The 24,667-nt window shown below is 48.8% G+C and overlaps 4 protein-coding genes across 4 annotated transcripts; 2 read left to right on the top strand and 2 right to left on the bottom strand.

The window, feature by feature from the left end:
- Positions 1–18: 18 nt before the first annotated feature.
- On the bottom strand, positions 19–1,870 carry K444DRAFT_646788 (cytochrome P450; the record flags this gene model as incomplete). Its single annotated transcript, XM_024885246.1, has 4 exons — positions 19–685; positions 789–1,158; positions 1,278–1,449; positions 1,526–1,870. 4 exons carry the CDS (start codon positions 1,868–1,870, stop codon positions 19–21), a joined length of 1,554 nt encoding a protein of 517 aa, XP_024730330.1.
- A 565-nt stretch (positions 1,871–2,435) lies between these two features.
- On the top strand, positions 2,436–12,376 carry K444DRAFT_571737 (polyketide synthase; the record flags this gene model as incomplete). The annotated part of the gene is made up of 10 exons (XM_024877326.1): positions 2,436–2,957; positions 3,032–3,244; positions 3,315–3,540; positions 3,603–3,944; positions 4,014–6,804; positions 6,876–7,096; positions 7,173–9,420; positions 9,491–9,833; positions 9,939–10,356; positions 10,412–12,376. The coding sequence occupies 10 exons, from the start codon at positions 2,436–2,438 to the stop codon at positions 12,115–12,117; spliced, it is 9,030 nt and encodes a 3,009-aa protein (XP_024730329.1). The 3' UTR covers positions 12,118–12,376.
- Positions 12,377–17,242: 4,866 nt separating this feature from the next.
- On the bottom strand, positions 17,243–19,826 carry K444DRAFT_571736 (uncharacterized protein). The gene is made up of 5 exons (XM_024877325.1): positions 18,288–19,826; positions 17,942–18,229; positions 17,720–17,890; positions 17,646–17,663; positions 17,243–17,592 (listed from the first exon to the last, which is right to left on the bottom strand). The coding sequence occupies exons 1-5, from the start codon at positions 19,768–19,770 to the stop codon at positions 17,342–17,344; spliced, it is 2,211 nt and encodes a 736-aa protein (XP_024730328.1). The 5' UTR covers positions 19,771–19,826; the 3' UTR covers positions 17,243–17,341.
- Positions 19,827–22,515: 2,689 nt separating this feature from the next.
- K444DRAFT_170990 (PR-1-like protein) lies at positions 22,516–24,077 on the top strand. The gene is made up of 4 exons (XM_024870739.1): positions 22,516–22,764; positions 22,860–23,122; positions 23,296–23,419; positions 23,549–24,077. Exons 1-4 carry the CDS (start codon positions 22,725–22,727, stop codon positions 23,962–23,964), a joined length of 843 nt encoding a protein of 280 aa, XP_024730327.1. The 5' UTR covers positions 22,516–22,724; the 3' UTR covers positions 23,965–24,077.
- The last annotated feature ends 590 nt before the right edge of the window (positions 24,078–24,667 follow it).

Below are 24,667 nucleotides of genomic sequence, written 5' to 3'. Positions count from 1 at the left end.
CCTACTTAAAAGAATCATCTACAAATCACCAGGGACATGGAGTTCCTCATCACGCCGTCGCACCATGAGCCTTGTAGTAGGGTGGATTCGGACACTGAAGGAGTGGCGGAAAAGCTCAAGATCGTCCCCAGGCACAGGCTTGAAGTCATACTGAATCAACAGATGAGCTAGCAAGATTTTGACCTCTTTCGCAGCAAAGAAACGGCCGGGGCAGGCCCGCGGGTTCCAACCAAACCCAACGTGGTCAACGCTAGTATTCTCTAACTGGGCGCTTGCGGCTTTTTCTGGGTCTTCGCGCATTCGCATAAACCTGTAGGGGTCGTACTTTTCCGGCTCTTCCCAAACCTTGGGGTTATTCATACGATCTGCTGCCACAGCCACAAGCTCGCCTTCAGGGATGAAAGTGCCGTTGGAGAAAGTAACGTCCCGAAGAGCGTAGCTGCGCATGGTGGCGCACTCGACTGGCTTGATGCGCTGCGTCTCCTTCATACAGCTGTCGAGGAGCTTCATCTTGTACAAAGAGGCGGGTGTCCAGCCCCCTTTTGCGATGCAGGCGCGAATCTCCTGGCGCAAGGGCTCAATTAGATCCGTGTGTCTGAAAATATCTACAAGAGAGCCAATGAGAAGATCTGACGTAGCATAGATACCGGCAAAGTGCATGGCGAGTTGAGCGCCGGCGGCGTCGCTAGTATCTGTTAGAATTGCGTTCCGAAGACTGAGGCGATACAACCGGAAAGTTCTTGACAAATCCAGACGGAGTAGCGTTCTGACAAGTAAGGGATACTCACTACCAATCGCCATTGGCCGCTTCTTCGAACCACTGTATCGAATCAACATAAATCGGGGGGTCCACACCCTTTTCCAAACATGCTGCTCTCTCGGTGCGTCGTTTCTGTATAACAGGCTCGAGGAGGCTACGTGTTTTCTCCACTTGACCGCGAAGCTTCTTGCCTAGGGGGCTGAGGTAATGGACGACAGGTCGCAGCGCTTTGGACCATAAACGAAGCTGGCGAGCGTGAACAGCCATCGTCAAGGCATGGTTCTTTGAAATGTCTAACCACTCTGGATTGCTGCTCAGCTCCTCCCCCACCATGATAAATTCGACTGTGCGTACGATCAAGTCCAATCCCTGGTTATAGAAATGTGCCGAGTGCCATTCTATTGCGGCAACACCCATGTCAGCAAATCATTTGGCTAAGGAACAAGGAAGAACGAACCCCTCTTGTAAGAAAGAAGGGAGAAGAAAAGAGAGGCTGTTGAATGTACGGATCACATACCTGTGTTGTCACCCATCACATCTGAGACGGCAGTTTTGGCTTTGGCTGACAGTGGTACTGTGTATTTATTGGCTTGTGTTTGGAATTGGCCCAAAACAACCTTGGTGGCAAGATGTGCATCCCGGGTAACCTCTTTAAACCCATCAAAACCGGGTAGATGAGAGTGAAAGTCCTATACCCGCCAAATCATTAGAGACATCTTACAACGCGGAAAAAGAAAGAAAAAAGGTGAAGGGGAAGCATCTTACGGTTGCCAAAAACTTGTACATGCACAGTTCTTTCATTTTCCGGAACTCGTCAGCCATAGAAGATGGAAGAATGGAACAGTATCCTGAGTCGACAACGAAGCGGATAGGTTCATCGTTCTGTGAGAACCAAGCTTCGATCCAGTTTGGGCCATGAGTATCAAACTCCCGCCTGGACCTCATGTTTGTGAGCTCCCACCACTTTTTTGGGTTGTAGACTCGTAGCTTGGACTTTTTCCCACGAAAAAAAAGGGCAACGATAACGAGTCCCAAAATTAGCACTGCATAAGGTGACACAGAGGACAACGGCCTGGGGACGTGCTGTTGCTTGTCTGTCCACGAGCACATTAGGGAGCGTCCAAGGCTCTCCGCGAGAGAGCGGACCAGCATCGCGACCGATCGATGGAATGTGTGACTGAATCAAGAAGCAATGTTGCAAAACCAACTTATGGTACATGGACCTGAAATACGTGGGCTTGTGTTTCACAAATTCAAAGGCTGTACACTAATGAAAAATACATTCAAACCTTTCGCCGAATAATACCGGCGGCTGAATAGCCTTCTGTTGTGGGCGCCGAATCAGGCCGACAGCCCCACACAGAGTGTCCATATGCTTAGTTTCTGCTTTGACAAGCGGGTGGATACACGTGTGGATTAACCGAAACTACACTTGGTGACTCTTTGGCAACATTGAAATGTTCATGTAAATAGGGACGTAGTTATAAATGGAATGAGATCATGCCATGCGTTCGTCAAAGTGGGACTGTTTGAAGATAGCCCTCCCCTCAGATTTATCCGCTAGGTACTGTGCTTCAGCCTTATTATCAGAGCATTCGTTAACCCTTCACCAGTTCCCCAATTGGCCAGCGAAGTAATACAACGAGCGCTCAGCGAAGTGTCAGTTGACATCGCCATGGCCCAGAGAAACTACCCAAACGAGCCAGTAGTAATTGTCGGGAGTGGATGCCGCTTCCCAGGGGTTGCGAACACGCCCTCCAAATTATGGGACCTCCTAAAGGAGCCACACGATGTGCAGAGCAAGATTCCAAAAGAGAGGTTCGATGTTAACACGTTCTACCACCCCGACGGCACTCACCATGGACGCACAAACGCACCCTACGCATATTTCCTCAAAGAGGACTTGCATGCCTTTGATGCGCCTTTCTTCAATATCCAGGCTGGAGAGGCTGAGAGTATGGACCCTCAGCAGCGGCTCCTGCTGGAGACGGTGTATGAGGCTGTATCGAACGCGGGAATGCGGATTCAGGACCTCCAAGGGTCATCCACGGCTGTTTATGTTGGCATGATGACGCATGATTACGAGACTATTTCGACACGCGACTTGGAGAGTATTCCCACTTACTCCGCCACGGGAGTGGCCGTGAGTATTGCCTCGAATCGCATCTCGTACTTTTTCGATTGGCATGGCCCGAGTGTAAGTGCTTCGATCCATGCTTAGCTTTAATTGAATAGCGATCTCAAAATGCTAAACTAATTTCGTTGATACAGATGACAATTGATACGGCATGCAGCTCATCTTTGGCTGCCGTGCATCTTGCCGTGCAACAGCTCCGCAGTGGACAAAGCAACATGGCCGTTGCCGCTGGCGCCAACTTGATCTTGGGACCTATGACTTTTGTGCTCGAGAGCAAGCTGAACATGCTGTCACCCACGGGTAGGTCCCGTATGTGGGATGCTGATGCTGATGGCTATGCCAGAGGAGTATGCTATCACCTCTCGATTGATTCTTGGCCGCGAGGTGTGGATAATGCTAATAGAGTTGCTCTTCTAGGAGGGAGTGTGTTCTGTAGTCCTCAAAACTTTGAGCCAAGCTTTGAAAGACGGCGATAAGATTGAATGTGTCGTCCGGGAGACCGGAATCAACCAAGACGGACGTACAACGGGCATCACAATGCCTGACCACAACGCCCAAGAGGCCCTTATTCGTGCCACATATGCCAGAGCAGGCCTGGATATTACCAACCCTGAGGAACGCTGCCAGTTCTTTGAAGCCCATGGTAGGAAACAACCCCAGAATCTTGAGGTGTCTGTATTCCAACCTAACGTGGCGCCATTGTAGGAACAGGTACACCAGCTGGAGACCCACAAGAAGCGAATGCCATCGCATCAGCCTTCTTTGGACACAAAGAGGGATCGGATGGCAAGAATGCAGGCCATGATCCTCTGTTTGTTGGAAGCATCAAGACAGTCGTCGGTCACACTGAAGGCACCGCTGGTATTGCTGGCCTGCTAAAGGCTTCCTTGGCTGTACAGCACGGTGTGGTTCCGCCAAACCTGTTATTCAACAAACTGAGCCCTCGTGTAGCTCCTTTCTATAAGCATCTGGAAATTACGACGGAGGCTATCCCTTGGCCGACGGTTGCGCCTGGCCAGCCTCGCAGAGTCAGTGTCAACTCATTCGGTGAGCAATACGCCCCCCTCTCCAGCAATAACAGATAGAATGCGCAGCTAGCTCATTTTTGTCACAAAGGTTTTGGTGGAACCAACGCGCATGCGATCGTAGAAGAGTACTTGGACCCAAGTCAGAGCACTACCTCAACCGAAACTACCGCAGAGACAGACACATCCTGCCTGCCTATTGTTCTTTCAGCGAAATCACAGAAGTCCATGAAATCCACGCTGGAAAGCATGATTCAATTTATTGACACACAGCAAGTCAACCTGCAGGATCTAGCATGCACTCTGCTCAAAGAGCGATCAATTTTGCCATTTCGTCGCGCTGTTGCCGGACACAAGAAGGAGACCCTCCGACTTGCCCTAGAGGCTGCCGTTGAGGATGGTAACGTCTTGACTGACTTCACCACCGATATCAAGGGCAAGCCTCGCGTACTGGGCGTCTTCACAGGACAGGGTGCGCAATGGCCAGGCATGCTGAAGGAGCTTCTAGTTGGCATGCCATTCGCGGCAACTATTATCGAAGAGCTAGACGAAGCGCTGAGAACACTTCCAGAGAAGTACCGACCGTCATGGACACTGCACGACCAGTTGCTACTAGAGGGTGAGGCCTCTAATGTCAGGCATGCTAGCTTCTCGCAGCCACTGTGCTGCGCTGTACAGATTGTACTGATTCGACTTCTTTCTGCTGCGGGTATACAATTTAGTGCGATTGTCGGCCACAGTTCCGGCGAAATCGCCTGTGCTTTTGCAGCAGGATTCATCAGTGCCGCCCAAGCTATCCGGACAGCTTATCTCCGTGGTATCGTCTCCGCGGAGTATGCAACTTCACCAAGTGGACAGGGCGGTGCTATGTTAGCGGCAGGCATGTCTTACGACGATGCAAAGGAACTTTGCGAACTCGAGGCCTTCGAAGGGCGAGTCTGCGTTGCCGCCAGCAACTCACCGGATAGTGTGACTATCTCTGGTGATATGGATGTAATTCAGCACGTGCAAGGTGTTTTGGAGGACGAATCCACTTTCGCAAGACTTCTGAAGGTGGACAAGGCCTACCACTCGCACCATATGCTTCCCTGTGCAGCGCCATACGTTCAGATGTTGATAGAATGCGGCTGTGCCGTTGCCGATGCCAAACCGGCACCCTCCAGCGTTGTCTGGTATTCGTCTGTCCACGAGAGCAACAAAAAGATGGCTCCAGAGGATGTGACTGCCCTTTATTGGAAGGATAACCTTGTATCTCCCGTCCTTTTCTCCCAGGCCATCCAGAAAACCGCTGTAACCTGTCGTGGGCTACAAGTTGGCGTCGAAGTGGGCTGCCACCCTGCGCTCAAGGGACCTTGCCTCGCCACTGTCAAACATGCCCTTAATAGGACAGAGTTTCCGTATACAGGATGCTTGGAGCGAGGAAGCAACGACATGGATGCTTTTGCACGAGCACTTGGATTCCTCTGGGAGCGCTTTGGTATCCCAAGTGTCGATGCCGCCGGCTTCGTAAAACAAGTCTCGTCTCAGCGACCTTTTCAGAGCCTAGCGAAGATGCTGCCATCATATCCCTGGGATCATTCTCGTAGCTACTGGACCGAGTCACGCTCTACCCGTCAGCACCTTCGCGGGCAACATCCTCATCTCTTGCTAGGAAAGCTGTCGTCCACCGCATCAACATTCCAGTGGACCAATTTCGTCAGACCACGCGACCTTGAGTGGCTGGATGGCCATGCTCTCCAGGGACAAACTGTCTTCCCTGCCGCTGGGTACATCATTATGGCAATGGAAGCTGCCATGCGTGTGGCTGATGACCATGGCATCAAAGTCCAGCTCCTCGAGATCTTGGACATGAGCATCGATAAGGCTGTCGTATTTGAAGATGGAAACAGTTTGGTGGAGCTCCAGCTCTCGGCCAATGTCATCGGCGAGCCCGGCGAGGATAGCATCATAATACTCAAGTTTTTCATCGACTCGTGTCTGGCCAAGGAGAGTGAACTTTCGACTTCGGCCAAGGGAGAGATCATCATCACGGTAGCTGACAAGTCATCGTCGCCTGGCAACAAGCTGGTTTTGCCACCACCCGAGGCAGAGCACCCCCAAATGAACAGGGTCAATATCAAGTCCTTTTACAAGGAGCTTGACCTGATGGGCTATGATTACAGCAAGGACTTCCGCCATCTGCAAACTATGAGAAGGGCTGACGCGAAAGCCACCGGCACATTTACTTTCCTCAAACTGAAGGACACAGTACGCAACCAGCTTCTGCTGCTGCACCCGGCACCTTTGGATATCGCTTTCCAGACCGTCATTGGGGCCTATTCCTCACCAGGCGATCGGCGTCTCCGCTCACTATACGTCCCCACTCATATCGACAAATTCGCTTTGGTTCCTTCGCTCTGTCTATCGGCTGCTGAGTCTGGTGCAGACGAGCTCGCTTTCAACACGACCAACACGTACGATAAAGGCGACTTTCTAAGCGGCGACATCGCCGCGTTCGATTCGGAGAAGAGGACCCTTTTCCAAGTTGAGAATATTGTATTCAAACCTTTCTCACCCCCAACTGCATCCACAGACCATCGGATCTTCGCCAAGTGGTTTTGGAATCCCCTCACGCCGGACAAGCTGCTGGATAACCCAGCACATTGGGCTACCGAGCAGGATAGGAAGACCATACCGATTATTGAGCGCATTGTTTACTTTTACATCAAGTCCTTCCTCGGCAAGGTTACCGATTCCGTTTACGAAAACGCTGCCTCCCACATAAAGAGACAGATTGACTGGTTCAAGCACATTCAGACCGAGGCTCAAGGGGGCCGCGACATGTGGTACCACGCGTCTTGGGAAAATGACAGCTACGCTGGGATCCAGAAAATGTATGAGAGGTATGTATAACATTTCTATTCTTATCTGACTTATTGAAATTACCTTTTGGCCTGACCTGAGTCCTTGGCAGTAACTTGTACCACCCGCATGTCCGCCTCGTCCAAAGGGTTGGTGAGAACTTGCTCTCGATAGCCCGTGAGGGCCAGAGCCCATTCGATCTTATGGACCACGACGGCTTGTTGACCGAGTTCTATACCAACAAGCTGAGTTTTGGTCCAGCCTTGTACTACGCCCAGGATCTAGTAGCCCAGATCGCTCATCGTTTCCAATCTATGGATATTCTCGAAATTGGTAAGCGAAGAACAAAACAAAAAATTGGATCTACGTTAATTGTAACAATTTGCTGACATGTTATTTCTTCTTGTAGGCGCGGGTACTGGCGGAGCTACAAAGCACATTCTGTCGACACCGCAGCTAGGATTCAACAGCTACACGTATACGGACATCTCGACAAGTTTTTTCGAGCAGGCTCGTGAGAAGTTTGCAGAGTTCGACATGGAGGGGCGTATGCAATTTGAGCCACTTGACATACGTCGAAGTCCAGCGGAACAAGGCTTCAAGGAGCACTCTTACGATCTGATTATTGCATCCAATGTCCTCCATGCTACACCTAAGCTTGAGGAGACTATGGCAAACGCCAGGTCTTTACTTAAGCCAGGTGGTCACATGGTTATCCTCGAGATCACTCACCGCGAGCATAGCCGCCTCGGCTTTATTTTCGGGTTGTTCCCCGACTGGTGGGCTGGCGTTGAAGACGGCCGGGCTTTGGAGCCTTTTGTCTCATTTGACCAGTGGAACACCATTCTGAAGCGTGTTGGGTTCTCGGGCATCGAGAGCCGCACTCTTGATCGGGATGCCAACCTATTCCCCACATCGGTCTTCAGCACATACGCCACGGATTCCAAGATCGAGGGGCTGTATAATCCTCTATGTGCTCCTCTCAAGACATCCTACCCACCGCTGGTCCTCGTTGGCGGCGAGTCCCCAGAGACACAACGCATTATGAAGGAGTTGACTGCTACTCTGCCGCACAGATCTATCCAGTCTGTCGCTCGCCTTGATGAACTTGCTTCGGCGGACCTGCTGCCAAAGTCCACCTTTGTTGTTTTATCCGAAGTCGACGAGGAGATCTTCGCTCATCTAGAAGAGGACAGGTTCGAGGCCGTCAAATCTCTCCTTTTCCTTGCTGGGAATATGCTGTGGCTCACAGAAAGTGCCTGGATTGATCACCCGCACCAGGCCAGCACTATTGGTATGCTGAGATCCATCAGACGAGAGCATCCAGACCGGGGTCTGAGCATCATCGATGTCGATTCTGCAAAGAACTTGGACACTAAATTCTTGGTCGAGCAACTACTTCGTCTTGAGGACAGTGACGATGACTTCGTCGCATCATCGACGTGGACTGACGAGCCTGAAGTATACTGGTGCAAGGGTCGTGCCTGGATTCCTCGCCTAAAGCACGACATAGTCAGGAATAACCGCATGAATTCGTCTCGTCGCCCTATATTCGGCTACTTTGACCCCGCCAAGACACCTATTGCGTTGAAACAAACGAAGCCATCGTTGTACTATCTCGAAGCCGCTGAGACGTTCCCGCCTTTTGGTGACACTCATAAAGTCGAAAACACAACTATACGTGTTCGTTACGCTCTTGCACAAGCTATACGTGTGGGCAACCTCGGATACTTCTACCTTGTGCAGGGAAGGACTCTGGGCGGCGCGTCTGTGATAGGCCTGGCGGAGCAGAATGCCTCCATAGTCCAAGTCCCAAGAAGGTATGTCTTTACCATGCCGAGCAACATGGCGGATAAGGACCACAGTGATTTCTTGTCATCAGTGGCAGCGACTCTCATCGGCGAGACAATTCTCCACAGAACTGAAGATTTCGACACCATGGCATCGGTTCTAGTCTTCGAGCCACCGAGCTTTTGCATCGGCACTTTCCTGGAGGAGGCCAAGAGACGGGATGTTCAAGTTTACTTTGCCACAACATCGGCGAGCTTGAAGAGTTCCTCTCCAAGCTCCGCTCGTTGGGTCAGCTTACACGGGAAGGAAACTGATGGTCGGCTGAAGCAGCTGCTCCCAACGAATGTCACGGCTTTCTTTGACATGTCAGTAAACCAGACCGCCGTCGGGGTTGGCCACCGCTTGGCCAATGTGCTTTCTCCTAGTTGCTTCAAGTATGGTTGCGATTATGTCGTCCGCGATACCTCTTCTTCGTCCAAAGGTTCACAACAAGAGGCACGCATTGTCGAACAATCGGTTGCTGCTGCAGCAGGCAGGACTATCGGCAAAGATGCCGTTGAAATCTTACCCGCGGACCAGCTCTTCAGCTCGATTAATGGGCGTCTGGGCCTCCCCACCCTAATTGACTGGAAGACGGAGAAGCGATTGTCGGCGAGAATTCGCCCGGTTGATTCTGCTAAGCTCTTTGTTGACGACAAGACATACTTGCTTGTCGGCCTTACCGGAGACCTGGGTCGCTCGCTGGCCCGGTGGATGATCTTGCACGGTGCTAAGTATGTTGTGCTGACCAGCAGGAATCCTCGGGTTGATCCCAGATGGATAGCTCACGTCGAAGCCTTGGGCGGAAAGATTACCGTATTGCCAATGTACGTCGGTGAAGTCAAAATCCCTTTTCGACACCTCGTTCTTGCTTTCTAACACTAACATTTTCTTTAGGGATGTCGCTAACGAAGAGTCGGTCGACGCTGGTTTGGCTAAGCTCAAGGATTTTATGCTGCCGCCCACGGCCGGCATTGCGTTCGGGCCATTAGTTCTCCAGGATATTATGCTCAAGAACATGGACCTCCAGTCGATGAACATGGTTTTAGAGCCCAAGGTACGAGGAGCACAAATCCTCCATGAAAGGTTTTCCGACCCGGCCAGCAGCAACTCACTTGACTTCTTCGTCATGTTTTCGTCAATTGTAGCAGTGATGGGTAATCCAGGCCAGGCAAACTACAGTGCTGCAAATGCCTACCTGCAGGCTTTGGCCCAGCAACGGTTGACCAATGGATTGGCAGTAAGTTAAAATTTCAACTGTCCTTTCTTTCATACTATGTGGCTATATTGCCGTAAGTTCCAACGTCCGCAGAACTCGGCTGATCATGGGTATGAACAAATTCAGGGTTCAACTATCGACATCGGAGCCGTTTACGGTGTCGGATTCGTCACCAGGGCCGAACTTGAGGAAGACTTCAACGCAATCCGGTTTATGTTCGACTCGGTTGAAGAACACGAACTTCATACATTGTTTGCCGAGGCCGTTGTATCTGGGAGACAGGTGCTCACGAAGTATCAGAACGGGGAGCAACACGAAAAGACTGTGATCGAAATGGCGGACGTCGAGTTGACCACGGGTATCCCAGCACTTGACCCCGCCCTCAAGGACCGAATCACTTTCTTCAACGATACTCGGGTTGGAAACTTCAAGATTCCCGAGCAGCGCGGAGACATTGGGGAAACCGGAGCTGGGGCCAAGGGTTCAGTGAAAGAACAACTGCAGCAGGCAACTACGCTGGGTCAAGTTCGACAGATTGTCATTGGTAAGCGCACAAATCTACCAACACTTTGAAGTATACCAAGCTGACGAAAACGCAGATAATCTATCAGAAAAGTTGCGTGTCGCACTGCAAATTCCGGACGGGGAGAGCGTTCACCCGGCCATCCCTCTGATAGACCAAGGGGTTGACTCCTTAGGAGCCGTCACTGTCGGTTCTTGGTTCTCGAAACAGCTGCTTCTCGATCTTCCGCTGCTGAAAGTGCTGGGCGGCGCATCTGTGGCTGATCTTGCCGACGACGCCGCCGGACGACTGCCACCGAGCGCCATTCCATTGGTGAGCCAAGGGGAGGAGGCCGCAGAAAGCTCCGAAAATACTACGTCCAGCACATCACCAAACGACACCCCCGTAGAAACTACCCTTACTAGTCCAGTGGAATCGGTGACAGACGAGGATGAAAACGACGACGAGCCTATTGCTGTGCGGCACGAGAAAATGTCTTTAGTTCAGGAGTACTCCTGGAAGGTTCAACAGGAGGTTGAGGACCCTACCATCTTTAACAACACCATTGGCATGTTCATGAAAGGTGGTATTGATTTAGAACAGTTTGCGAGGGCTTTGAAGGCCGTGATGCGTCGCCATGAGATATTCCAAACGGCATTCACCTTGAAGGGTGGTGATAACGACAAAATCCCTGAGCAAACAGTCCTTAAGCGCTCGAACAACAAGGTCCAGATTTTGCAGGTTGCCGACCGAGCTGCTGCAGAAGAAGGGTACCAAAAACTCCATGAGACAAAATATGATATTGCGGTGGGCGACACACTCAGACTCGTTGATTTCTACTGGGGCAAGGACGAGCATCTGCTAGTAGTCGCCTACCACAGACTCGTTGGCGATGGATCGACGACGGAGAACGTCTTTGTCGAAGCAGCGCAACTTTACAGTGATGTGGCATTGAGGCAGCCAACAACTCAGTTTGCTGATCTTGCTGCACAACAGCGGAAGGATCTTCAAGATGGCCGACTTGAAGAGGATATCTTGTTCTGGGAGTCTATGCACAGCAAGCTATCAATATCGGCACCGCTGCCCCTCATGCGGCCCTTGATGAGTGAGGATGCACCGTCGCAAGAACAAAAGTCAGCACTGCGTACCTGGCAACAGTACGAAGCAATTGGACGTCTGGACCCTATGGTCGCCTTCCGAATCAAGGAACGCAGTCGAAAGCACAAGGCGACGCCGATGCAGTTCTACCTGGCAGCCTACCACGTATTGTTATCACGCATGACGGGCAGCAAGGACATCACCATCGGCATTGCTGACACCAACCGCTCCACCATGGATGAAGTATCGGCCATGGGCTTCTTCGCCAATCTGCTTCCTTTGCGGTTCGGCGAGTTCACCGCTTCCAACACGTTCGGTGAGCATTTGGTGTCCACCAAGGACAATGTAAGGGAGGCGATGAAGCATGCTCGAGTGCCTCTTGGAGTTATCCTCGATCGTCTCGGCTTCGGTTTGCCGACGAAAACGACGAGCGCCCCATTATTCCAAGCTGTTTTCGACTATAGGCAAGGCCAGGCCGAGAGTGGCACGGTTGGTGGTGCCGTCATTACCGAAGTCATTGCTTCCCGAGAGCACACTCCTTACGATGTGGTGCTCGAAATGTCGGACGATCCCACGAAGGACCCTCTCATCACCGTCAAGCTGCAGAGCTCCAAGTATTCTTCACAGCATCCCCAAGCTTTCCTGAATAATTACATTTCCCTCCTCTCGATGTTTTCTATGAATCCCGCTTTGAAGCTGGCATAGAACTTCTTTTTCCCTTGGTATCTAGAATTTATTATAGATTCACAGAGCAGAAGCCGAAATAAATACATTTTCATACCCGAACCTTAAACAACGACTCATTATAGAATAAGCCGAGTCACACGGTCAGGCGCTTAGGCGCAGGCGGTACAGATTAACCATGACCTGGACACGCCGGTCACTCCATACCCCGACTGATAACGCGAACGTCGGTGTGGAAATCGATGCCGAGTACGAGATAGATCCCAACTACCTACACGCCACCGCCGCCGACATAGATCCTCAGTCATATGTCATTATTCCCGACGAGCTAGGCGGCGACGGTATAGCCACTATCGGAAGAGACGGCCACAGAAGTAGGCAGTAGAGGCTTTTGCAACAACGACGGATATGTAAGCAAGAACCTGGCCAGTGCTTTGTTGAAGTATTTACTTCTCAGACAAGTGTCTGACTACCTCCCAGCCACTTATCGTCACATTTGATGATAGCCGGTGCACTTACAAGTTTTCGAAGCCAGGCTCCGTGAGTTCTCCCTTGAGCACAGCCCGCTTACTTGAAAATTAACTCATCCGCTCTGTCCACGAAATATTCCACCGCCTTCCCCGGTGTCAGCATTCTGTCAAGCATTGTACGGCCGTCTGGCAAGAACGTACTCGGACGTATCCTCAAGGTTACGACTATCCATGGTGGGCTGGTAGCTGCCAGGCCAGTCCTGTGCTAGCATCTGAGAAGCTGTGATCTGAGAAGTTGGGGCCGAACTAGTAGTCGAACGGGCGGACCGGAACCGTCGGGCGCCGCTGACGAGGGCCGCCGTTCGACCTTGTTCATCTAAGGAACGATCTCTGGGGATGCTGCGAGTGGGACATTGTGGTGACTGGATAAAGTTTGCGGACTTCATGGGAAAGACTAAAACGACCTCCCCCCCCCCCGGTGTCGATTAGGGGTGTCGATGGGGGCCACACTAGCCGAAATCAGCTGGCGGTGGCAGGTGCCCGTATACATTACTTTGTATGCACCAATGTATGCGGATCAATGTATATTGGCACCTAGTGCGCGCATCGCATTCTCTGAATAGCACGTCGTCGTCATCGTCGTTTCCAGACAAATTTGGTCATATCGCAATTAATTAAAAAAAAATAAGGGTCTTATAAGTATAGAGTAATGCTTACCTCTTCTTAACCTCTTATAAAACGGGAAAATATAAAGCGATACCTCCCAAGGTATTAATTTGGGGTATTAATTAGGGGTGTCGATTAGTAATATTATTTTGGGGGGAGGGGGGGGTGTCGATTAGGGGTATCGACCTTTAGAGAGCCTGAAAATTTAGCGATAAAGCACCTGGAACTTTTGCCTCGTACGCAATAATTACCTCACTTATCCCATACCCCAAAACTAGAGCTCTTATATATAAACTTATACAAGTAATTATTTAGACATTATTAAAACTCTAATATCTATTAATACTCCTATTTTATACCCGCGGCAGGGGAGGAAAGGCCTTTAGGGGGGGGAAGGGGGCGGGGGAGGGGCTTAGTAATAAACTCGGGAAATGCCGAGCGCTAAGCCAAAAAAAGATTCTGCCATCGACACCCCTAATCGACACCCGAGGGGGGTGGGAGGGGGGGTCGTTTTAGTCTTTAGTTTTTCCCCCTATTTTAGCGAAAATAGGTGAGAACCTCACGAATAAGTGGTTGGGCACCGCTGGGCACTACTTCTCGAGAGCGCATCGGGAAGTGCCGGTGTCGGCTGCGAGGTTGGCAGGACTTGTGCATCAGACTACTTTTTGATCAATCTCGACGGCAAGTCCTTGACCCTATAACCCAGCTCAACCGCTTTGCAGTAGGAGACGCAGCACGGTAGAACACCTATAGTAGATACGCCCATAACCTTCCTCCGTATTGCAAAGATTGGTCGTAGATCCGTCCCTTTAACGAGGGGTAAGAGTCAAGCCGTTCTCTACGCTCTCACCTATCATACATATCCGAATCAGCATTCTACTTTGCCTTGGCTAGGTTCATTGTGCACAAAAACATATATATCGAGACGGGTACGTACCATAAATATGCTCTCTTTTGCTAGTCTTCCCGGTTCTATTCAGTTGCTACAGCCAACGGTAGTGTCTACCAGTTAGACTGACCAAAACTATAAGATGCGAAAGTGTCCGAGGAGTCCTTATATGAGGAAGAGGCCGATTTTTGGTTCGCGAGAATAGGGTCAAGCGATCCAGTGATAATTGTTAAGAAGAATCCTATATATGATCGGAAAGAAAGGCGAGATTATTGATCTAACCTAAAAGTTTTAGCCTTCTAACCAAGTCAAAGATTAGATAAGGAAATTTGGCCTGTACTATATACAGGCCCAAATAATATGACCTTTTATGTCTGTTCGAAGTGCTAGAAGATTCGCTTTATAGGGGGGTCTGGACCAGGGGTATAGCCAGTGATATTTCAATGCTAAAACGCCGCGTTTATTACCTGAATCATAGCAATTTAAACATGGAGCCAGTATTGCTCATACCTGTCCCTAAGACACCAAGGAAACAAACGACTCGCGATGACCGGTTACGATGTGAAACCCTCTATTCCGAGGCTGGCTAGACTAAAGCTGAGATCGCTCTTTAATTGGACCTAATTCTCGGCCAAGTTAAATACGCTCTCTCTCACCGGCTTACTCCTCAAAAACATCGTACTGGTTGAAAAGCCTTCTTAAATACGCCATAACGAAAACGACTAAACGAATAGGTCACTGCTTCGAGAGAGAACCGACGAACTCGATGGGAAGATATTTCTGCTATTTTCGGCTGGGATTGCGGTCTTCACGCGATTCGGACCGCATTTAATAAGAAGGCTATACCCGTCGAGTTTCTCGTGGAAAACCTCCTCTTTCGTATATGAATCAGATTCGGCGACTTGAATGGGCCATTGAGTACGAAGATTGAACCGAAGAGCAATGGTTTTCGATCGCCTGGAGTAATGAGACTTGGGTATAACCTGGAAAACACACGAAAGATTGGATTACTCGTAAGATTGGTCTAGAAGAGGTTTTATACCCTGACTGCGTTGAAGCACGATATTAAAGAAAGATCGGTTAGATGTTTTGGGGCACGATCTCGGGGAAATACGGCCGGCATAAAGGCTTATTTTGGGAAAAGGTAAACGAAGGTTCTTATTCGGGAGTTGTTCCACTCGTTTAAGAGATTCTTTAACAATACCCCTCGCTTCAATTTCAATAAGATAATGTGAAAGGTCACGCTACCGAGTTCGCTATGTCAGTATTTGAAGCAATTGGAATTAAGCCTACCTTCTGGCCGCCGAATAGTCTTGATTTAAATCCAATTCAAACGATTTGGGATGAAACGAAAGATTATATTAACAAGAAATACTCCGAGGTTCATAGATCTTATAAGAGGCTACGAGAAGTAGTAATATAGGCTTGGGAATCAATTATACTCGAGAGGATTAGAGAGCTAATTAGGGAAATGCCTGAGAGATGTAAAGCTGTAATAGACGCTCAAGGAATGTATATAAAATATTAGCGAATTTATAAAAGCAGTCTTGCCAAGCATTTTAGGTATATGGGTGATACGTACGGACAAAAAAGGTCAGATTGTTGTGCCTTATATGAAGTAGCTATATGAATTCTAGAATATTCTTCTTCTTAATTGGCTAACTCCCGGGACACTACTCCCCCCCCCCCCCTAACAAACGTTGAAACCACTAATTATAGGGGTTTATACAGGGAGGCTTATACAGGGGATTTTTCCAATTAAAAATCATAGAGTCTTCGAGGTTTTGTCTATTTAAAGTCACCTCCTTTTTCCATTTTAAGGGGAATATCACATGCCTAATCCCATGCCCACGTGACACGAAGTGTGAGCCTTCAACTTAAGGGCGTTAATGTCGACGAAGAACTTCCTAAAGAAGAATTTCTCCATTAAATGGTATTAGATCGAATATCAGTTATCTATTAAAGCAATGAAAAACGAAATGTAGATCTAAAAAGGTCCCTGAGGGATCCCTGTCGGAGCCAAAATAGGACCCGCCCCTAGACATAAGACGAGGAAAGTGTAACAGGAGCGTTAAGGGAGCCAAAAAGAACTCCTGCCGTGGAGCGTGCCTTCCTTACGCGAGGACAAGCTGTACATATTGCCCCGTGCACACCTACTCTCTCAATACAACATCATCTCCCCCAATTATCTCCTGCAGATACTAAAATAGCTCTTTAATGGATGCTCAGGCTCACTTAGCGTGTACTGAGGCGGTGCTCGGGAATGCTCACCGTCGACTTAAGTTTGCTCACCTATAGCTCAGGCTAAAGCAGCAGCAGCTCAGGTCCAGAGACGGAAATGGAAAATGTCATGAGAAAATTCCCCTGCAGTACTTCCTGTTTCAAAACACGTGCTGCATTTCGTTTTAAAAGAGCCAAATGAATAGAGATAAAATGTAGGAAATAATGTTTTTCTTCTTAATATAATTCTTATTCTTGTTTGTTTTTTAAATAGTGGGATTGGCGAGGCGTTGGCTGGGTACAAAAGAGGTGACCACTATCTCAAGTCGTATCTCACTAGCTAGGCCAACGGTAACGGTGAGGTGGCGAAGAGAAGAGATTAACATTCCGGAGGTGATTATGTTGAAGGTATCTGCCGTAGCAAAAGATCCACTAGTCTCCCTGCCTCTTTAGGCCCAACATAGAGGTAAACGGGGCAGCTAGTCCCCCGAATGATCGTGCTTACGCGCTGTCGATTTACCTCCTCCGTGCGACGCGTATTTCGAGTCGAATTCTTATCGTAAATACGATCCCATCAAATCGTTCTCAAATCGGAGTGTTCGACGACGAAAGCATACCCCTCGATAAAGGCCCAGTCCTGTAGATCGAAGCTTTTTACGATGGAGGAGGCCGTTCAATTCATTGAAACCCTACACGATCTGGTGACTTGTATTTTGATCGTCCGTCCCATCACTAGCCTCATCTAATGCGCCGACAAAGATATTAACTGGTGGCATTGTCGCGACGTGATCAACAACAGTCATGAAAAAGGCACTCAGCTCATTAACGTCCAATTCCAGTCCTTTCCGGGGCCCCCTTGACTCCTGGACCTCTCTTGAAAAGCGTGGCGAAACTGAGCTTGAACAGGAAGGACTCTGCTAAATCAGGTGAGAGACCACGACTAGATTGCCTATTTATCTGAATTCTAGTTAGAAAAGCGCTTGCGCTTTCTTGCTCATGTCTAGGCCTTCACGCCATATGGCGGAGTTGGATACACAACCTCAAAGAACACATTCTTCAATTGTTCCAACAAACCCTTCTCGAGTTTCCCATTCAGGACTTCCATAAACCTCGATCTTACCATGATTCTGGTCAAGAGTTCAATTTTCTCATCCTCTTCAAGGATAAGGTTTCCCAATTCTTGATAGGATCGGCCACCTCGAAGAATCTTTAATCGTTTGTTTTGAGCGAGCTGCTCAATTTCATAGACTCCTACTGAAAGTCAGAATAGGTGGTCGCTCTCGACAATCTTGGAACTACCTTACCGCAGTCATGAATAGAGCCTGCTCAGATTGTTAGACATGAAGATGGCCCCTACGAAGAGTTAAGGCAAACTTACCAGGTCCATCGAAAGCGAACATCTTCAGTGCCATAATTTGTTCGAATCCGTTTAGGTCAAGGCTCATGTCAGCCCAGAGATTGAGCCCTGGCCGTTGCTTCATCTTTGAATCGTTTATGGTAGCCTTGTACATAAGGTGAGCGAGCTTTTCGGGCCTTATAATGCGACACGCTATCTCAACGTTAGTGTACCCCAGATAAACAAGAGACGCTGAGCACTTTCCTTGAGCAATAGTATCTTCTGGCCCCTGCACCAGTGGGTCTGATGGATCGTATGACTCATCCTCTGCTCCGAGTCGTGGCTTTTTACTCAGAAACGCGAACCTGATGTGTTTGACAAAGTGCCATACTCGGCGTGGTGGAAGCCGGAGGTAAGCTGCTATCAAAAGTTCGCGGTTACGCTGGCGTAAAGACTCGTCAAGGCCGCGGGACCAAACATCGATCTTGACTCGCAGCTTCCACATCAAGGCTGCCTGTGTCATATCCCCGAGAATACTTTCTTTAGATCCACCTAACAGAATAATGTAATTACTAACGGCAGTAGGAAATTGAGATGCCGGGGGATTTACCTAAAGTTTTATAGATTTGCATATACTCCGTGTCAGGAATGGAATCCAGATCATCCTTGATCATCTCCCCAAACAACCGGCTTCGTTCGATGTGCATCAGCCGGAAATTCTCAAGTCCTTGCACCACGGGGACAGGCTCCTCTCTCCAGACAGGTTTCTTTTCAGAACCTAGAGATTGCGATACTGCAGCTAGTTTCTTTAGACATGTGAGCCGAAGATCCGCATCTTCACCTGTGACAATCTTGCCGATCGTGCATGGTGCGGTCAAGAACCATTCTAGAGTGTGCGTGAAACTCTCTATCGTTTTGAAAACCACGCTAGAACAAACATAAGCATTATCGAGCAGAATTCCATTAATCGTGTTGACGTGCTGCGTCTCGATAGGGAAGAATTGAAAGCAAAACTTGTGGTCCTTCCTATTCTGCCAGTCTTCGCCATTGATCAACTTTACGCGGCCATTGATGATCTCGCTGTAGTTATTGCGTGCCTTCTGAATTGGGAGATCCTCTAGCAAGGATTTCACTTCCCTCTTGTAGACACTATCCAAGACCCTGGAGCGAAAGATGTCTCGGTCCAGCTTTAAGTCTGCGTCGGCATCCTCCTCAGCCACCGGGAAAACGTTGCTTCTAAGGACAATCATCAGTTTTGGAGATATTGGAGCGAACTCGTGGAGTGGTGTATAAGCTGTGCCTTCGATCTTTCCAGTTCCTTCGTCAGCCGCAAAGTAGTTTGGCCCTTCGAAGACGTTATAGCTATTGTCCGTAAGGATAAACTCATCATTAGGATCAGACGGTGTGCAGATAGCCATGTACTTCGATTGGCAATGCGTAATAAACCACATAGCATCGCCAAGGAATATGCGCTTTGGGAGCTCCTGCATCCATTCACCCTCAGGATCCATGCGAAGTTCCATAATCGTTTTGAGATTGTTGAACCAAACATCCACCGGCCGCTTATAACCTTTCTCTGCCATGTAATCGCGCAACAGCTCTCGGTCATTTGAATCATAGCCCTCTGCAGTATCGTGGTAAAAGCGTTGATAAAAACATGTTCCGCGATACTTTAGAAGAAATAGGAACTTTCGAATAAGATCTCGCTCGTCCCGGGTAAGCCACAGCCCTTGGTCTTTTTGCTCGAAAGCCTTGGTGATCTTGCGGAAAATGGCGCTGGTCAGACCCTCTATCCGGGAGAACATATGTTCTATATATTGCTGCTGTTCGGGAGATGGACTGCTCGTGTCCCGGTACATGTCCACTTGACCAAGAATACGCTTCACTGGCATCTCGCAGATAACAGGCGGGTCCGCAGACAGATCGAGATTGCGAACGACAAGATCTCCTGGAAACATTCCCTTTGCATACTTGCGTTTTGAGCGCTTCGACTTCCTGGCATCAGTATTTTGCGGCTTGTATGGATGAGAGAAGTTTCTTAGAAGGAACTGCGGGACGAAGTGTTGGTATTGGGCTCTGGCCGTTTCTGCCATGGTTGATTGTTGCTTGAAGAGAGCTCACAAAAGGCGCGTGTTGAAAACGTGTGAGGAATGTATGTGGGGTGCGGCGATGGTCGAAATGATCAACCCTTTTATTCCTTGCAAAGCTTAGGAAGGAAGCTCACTGAAACATCTACCCGAAGGTGGTGTGGTGCGGGGTATGACTCTTCGCCGCTATTGAGAGGCTGCATAAAGCCAGCCTTATCTTCGGCCACTCACTTGGTTCCCTAATCTCGTCTGGACTCCAATCAATCAAATTCGTGTCCATTTTGGGAACATGCTGCAGGTTACTCCGGGAAGGCTTTAACTCGAGGAATTAGCATTCTTGTACCTTTGAGTAAGGAAGGCTGCAAATAATTCCGTGTGGAGGAACACGCAACTCGCTATTTACCCTAGTTAGATCTGATTAAAAAACATTTCGGTGTACGTAGCAATTCCTTGACCAGAGGAAGAAATGCGCCAGCTTACTATTTGCTTCAAAGACTATCGCTCTCATTCATTCATTGTCTACCACAGGGCTGCTATGCCGGAAGGGTGGGCTCCGATAGGGTCGATGACCGATCGATTAGTTATCAATTTATCGATAATTATCGAGAGCACGCAGCGACGATTAGTAATTGATAATTAACGATAATAATTTATCGGAGGCTCGGAGCCCACCCTGATGCTGGCATAGTCAGGCTTCGGCACTAGTTGCCGAAATGCGCCTTACAGAATCTGGTAATGTGCACTTCACTTTAACATGGTAACGCAACCCGCAACCTCCTCCACTCGAGGCTCTAGCTCCTATCTACGATTATTTACATAGGCGTCTCAAGGAGTGCTTTGCTTCATCCTTTGACAGTGTGTTAGGCCCTTTGGCTGCCGCTTCTACTAGTCATCTCGTGTCCCCGTACCTTCAGTCTCCCTAATGCTCCACCTCGTCTTTTGCACTACAACCTCAATGGCTGGAACTCACCTTATAATGCCGTTCTTAACTATCACCACTGGTTGAGAGGCCTAAGGTAGCAGCGAATGATTCATCGGCTGAAGCATACCGGAAGGAACCAATGTGATCGTGGCGGCTCAAGGCAAGGTTGTCATCACGATGCTCAGCCCGATTGTCTTTGAAAAGGGTAGTGGTCGCACCAGAATTTTTGCTTTTGTTAATGGCTTGTTTCCTCGTTCTTTACAGCTATTGTAAAAGATGAAATAGGATGCACAAGATTAATTACCAACTTTAGCCAAGCTGCAACCTCTTAAGTATTATTAAATAATAGTAATATTTTTAATCTTAAAATCTAGAATATATATATTTAATAAAACAATTTCCTTTATAATCTTTTTATAAAAAGCAAGAGTAATAAATTAAGTAAAAGTAAATTGTTTCGAGGCTACTAATATTTTTAAAGTAATTAATATAAAGGGGCTTTTTTATAATATAATATATCTTGAATCATTTTCGAGAAAACTCCAAGACCGGATCAAAGAAGGGCCAAACCCTCTACGCTCTCTCTTTCTCTTCAAAGAACCTTCTCTGGGCCTTTCAGCTCATTTCCAAGGCATTTTGTCGATAAAGTATGGTCAGTGAAAACACCGGTCACAGAGGTGTTGAACTAGCTAAAGCAATATAGCTAGGGTCACGTGCTTGCAATGTAAACCAAGTAAAACGTACTGAATTGACTGCTGTTCTACAGTGGTAAGTAGCCCGTATATATAGCCCTGAACCCCCTAAGTCACATGTACTAAATCCCTATGCCAGCTGAACCGATTACAGCTATACAGGGTATTCCAGCCGTACATGGTATTCCAGCTATACAGGGTATCCCAGCCGTACAGGGTATTCCAGCTATACAGGGTATTCCAGCCGTACAGGGTATTCCAGCTATACAGGGTATTCCAGCTATACAGGGTATTAAGCTAGTGCACAGCCCCATGGCGTTCGGTTCCAGGGCTTACTAAGCCTATTAGGGGCCTCAGGCCCCTAATTTCAACAAGAGGCACCAATGTAAGCGAACACGTGATGATAAGAATAAGAATCGTTCGAAACACGCCAAGCCCGGAAAGATATAGATTTTGGACAAGGATTAGTGCAAGGATGAGAAAGCTTGGTAATTTTTGGGAGTAACTTTTCGCGAACCCCTTCCTCCCCCGCTCTCTTCGAAGAACCTCCTCTCTGAGCTTTCAGCTGATTTCGAAAGCAAGCCATGTCAGCGATGAAAGTGCTTCGCATTTAGCGAGCCAGAAACTATCTAGCGGGTCTTGAGGGACTGAGGGGCCTCTCGTCTTCCTAACCTGCCTGCAACTCTTTTGTCACCGCTTCCACGAAGCCGGGTACTGCATCATCCCGCATGTTGGCACCATCACGGCGAATCATTGGAGGTGTCCGTGCATCATATTTGGCAAACCTCTTGCACCTAAGTAACCTTAATTGCTCAATCCCAGTTGTTGGGGCTGACTGCCCAGTGGTCTGATCAAAGCTTGGGGACGAAAAGTAGGGCCGAGGGAATGTAAGCTGCAGGCTGAAGCTCGCGCAACCACCGATATCCATTTTTTGAAAGATTGTCAGCAACTAACCCTGGCGTCACGGCGAATCACAGCCCTACTTTCAATCAAGCTTTAGCGATTCCCGTAAGCCGCATTATTGAGGAGATAGTATCATTCACCGAACCTTCGAACTCTCAGGAAGAGACCACATGCTGGGCTTGATATCTTGAGCTGAAAGCGAGATTTAAGCCATGCAACACCCTTGATCATGCCACTTTCATGCCATCATCACTGTTTGGATGATTTTTTGAATAGATGGTATGATGGAGACTTCATCTGCTCTCAGCTTCAACAAGACGAGCAATCTATAAAGTCCCGTCGATTTTCCCCATCTGCTACCATCCATCATCACTCAACCCAAAAACGAATTCATATTACATCTCTCAAGCTCAACCCCACCAAGACCAAAGCCACAATTCAAAATGTCTGACCAAGACAAAGCCCTTGCGCTCCACAACCAAGGTAAGCCGCGCCTCACTCCACCCCACAGTGCCAACAACTCCCGAAAAACACCTGGCAAAGCATCCCAACTACATCACACACTAATCTTCCCTAAGCCCGCGCCGTCCTCGGCGTCGCCCCACTTCAATGGGACAGCAACCTGCAAGCTGCAGCCCAAAATTGGGCGAACCACCTCGCTCAAGTCAACAGCTTGGACCACGACCCCAACGCCGGCGCGGGCGAGAACATTGCTCTGTTTTCGCCGGCAAGCGATACGATTCTGGAAAATGCAACGGGGCTGTGGTTAGCCGAGAAGGCGGCTTATAACTATGGTATTTTTGATGGAAGTCAGGCTGAGGTGGCGGGGCATTACACTCAGGTGTGTATTTGAATAGTTGGTGATGGAGATTTCGTTTGTTTTGTTGGCTGGATCATGCGCCTGTCTGCTGGGGAAAAGAAGTGGGAGTCGCGGTGGAGGAGAGGGAGAGTGAAAAGAGAGACCGAAAGATCTGAGATGGAGAGGACAACGATGAAACTGACCGATCTTCGTAGTGCGTCTGGGCGAATACCACGAACGTCGGTATCGCAGCCGCGACATCTTCGTCCGGCACCGAGTTCGTCGTCGCACGCTACCTCCCACAAGGTAACATTATCGGGCAGTACCCTTACCCGCAAGGTACCGTTCCCTTCTTTCCCAATAACCAACTTCCCTCCCCTCCTTCTCCTCCCCTCCGTCGCACTTCCTCTCCGTATAACATCGTGTCATGTAAGTCACAAGCAGCAAGCGCTAACGCCAAATAACTAGAAGGCCAACCATCGCAACAAGGCTTCGAAGGGATCTTCCTCGTGAACGCAACCAATTCCTCCGGCGGCCATAAGTGCGGCGTTGGCTGGTACCGCAATGCGCTGCAGGCCGAGGGACATTCGCCTGATCCGCCGCTTGAAGCTGCAGGTGTGGGGCGTGACTGGATTCCATGGGAGGGTAGTGAGCAGAGCGGTATGTCTTGCTTTTATTTCCTGACCAACTTTTCGATTACTGCCATTTTATCCCAATCCTTTTCCGCATCCATTCCCAATCCCTTCCCTTCACTGCCAGACAACCTCTGCAATACAACATACACCCTCATGCAAAAGTATCTCGCTTCACCCACAGAGCCCCTTGCTGACAATACTAGTTACATTCACCGGTGGCAATGTCTTCGCCTGGAACATCAACGCTAATGCGCAGTCCCAGCCAGATTTTACGATCGTCGGCACGAGCCATAATAACTTCCGGAACTTCGATGTGTACAAGGATAATAAGCGTATCTTGTACTCCCAGGATGGGTGGGATTTTAGGACTATTTATTATTGCAAGTAAGGGGGGCGTGGTCTCTGGATAGGCCTGGAATTGGAATTGCGGGCTGTGGTATTGAGCTGTTACTTCTAATGATAAATCAGACTTTCTTTACTTACAAAATTGATTACAAATAGCGGAATTTTCTGGCACGAACGCGCTGAGCACAAGTGATTTCGCATTGCTGGCAGTCTTTATTGAGAGAGTGCCAGCTGGATGTCATGACTATATACGACCCTGAGCGGGTGATAGGGCCGAAGCCGCAAACTTTCGAAATCCGATTCCAGATATCTGCAATATCACGTCAGTCCATTGACAGCACGTGCCTCCCAAGATAGGTAAGGTCGGCATTGCGACTTCTCCCATGGCCTGTTCAAGGAGTAAAATCCCATACGCAGACTGTAAATACGACCACTCACTAAGCGTCTAGCACGGATCGATCGGACATCCGTAACTCTGCTCGATTTCGCGTGCAGTAAGCGGGAGCAAACGAGCGCTCGGCACGACACCCTCGCCAGTTTTAAAAGCTATTAAGAGTAAGTTATAAAAGTATTTTATAACTATTAAAAAGTTTTATTTTATTATTTT

Source organism: Hyaloscypha bicolor (assembly GCF_002865645.1).
Source record: "Hyaloscypha bicolor E unplaced genomic scaffold K444scaffold_153, whole genome shotgun sequence".
In the NCBI taxonomy this organism is placed as follows: domain Eukaryota; kingdom Fungi; phylum Ascomycota; class Leotiomycetes; order Helotiales; family Hyaloscyphaceae; genus Hyaloscypha; species Hyaloscypha bicolor.
This window is presented reverse-complemented; position numbering and strand designations above follow the sequence as displayed.

Excerpts from the sequence above, each read along its gene's own strand:
- K444DRAFT_571736 (XM_024877325.1), bottom strand. The coding sequence starts at position 19,770 with ATGGCAGAAACGGCCAGAGCCCAATACCAACACTTCGTCCCGCAGTTC. Across the intron at positions 18,230-18,287 it reads GCAAATCTATAAAACTTTAG|GTGGATCTAAAGAAAGTATT; the intron begins GTAAATCCCCCG and ends TTATTCTGTTAG. Across the intron at positions 17,891-17,941 it reads AGAAGATACTATTGCTCAAG|CGTGTCGCATTATAAGGCCC; the intron begins GAAAGTGCTCAG and ends ACGTTGAGATAG.
- K444DRAFT_170990 (XM_024870739.1), top strand. The coding sequence starts at position 22,725 with ATGTCTGACCAAGACAAAGCCCTTGCGCTCCACAACCAAG. Across the intron at positions 22,765-22,859 it reads CCTTGCGCTCCACAACCAAG|CCCGCGCCGTCCTCGGCGTC; the intron begins GTAAGCCGCGCC and ends ATCTTCCCTAAG. Across the intron at positions 23,420-23,548 it reads GCAGTACCCTTACCCGCAAG|AAGGCCAACCATCGCAACAA; the intron begins GTACCGTTCCCT and ends CCAAATAACTAG.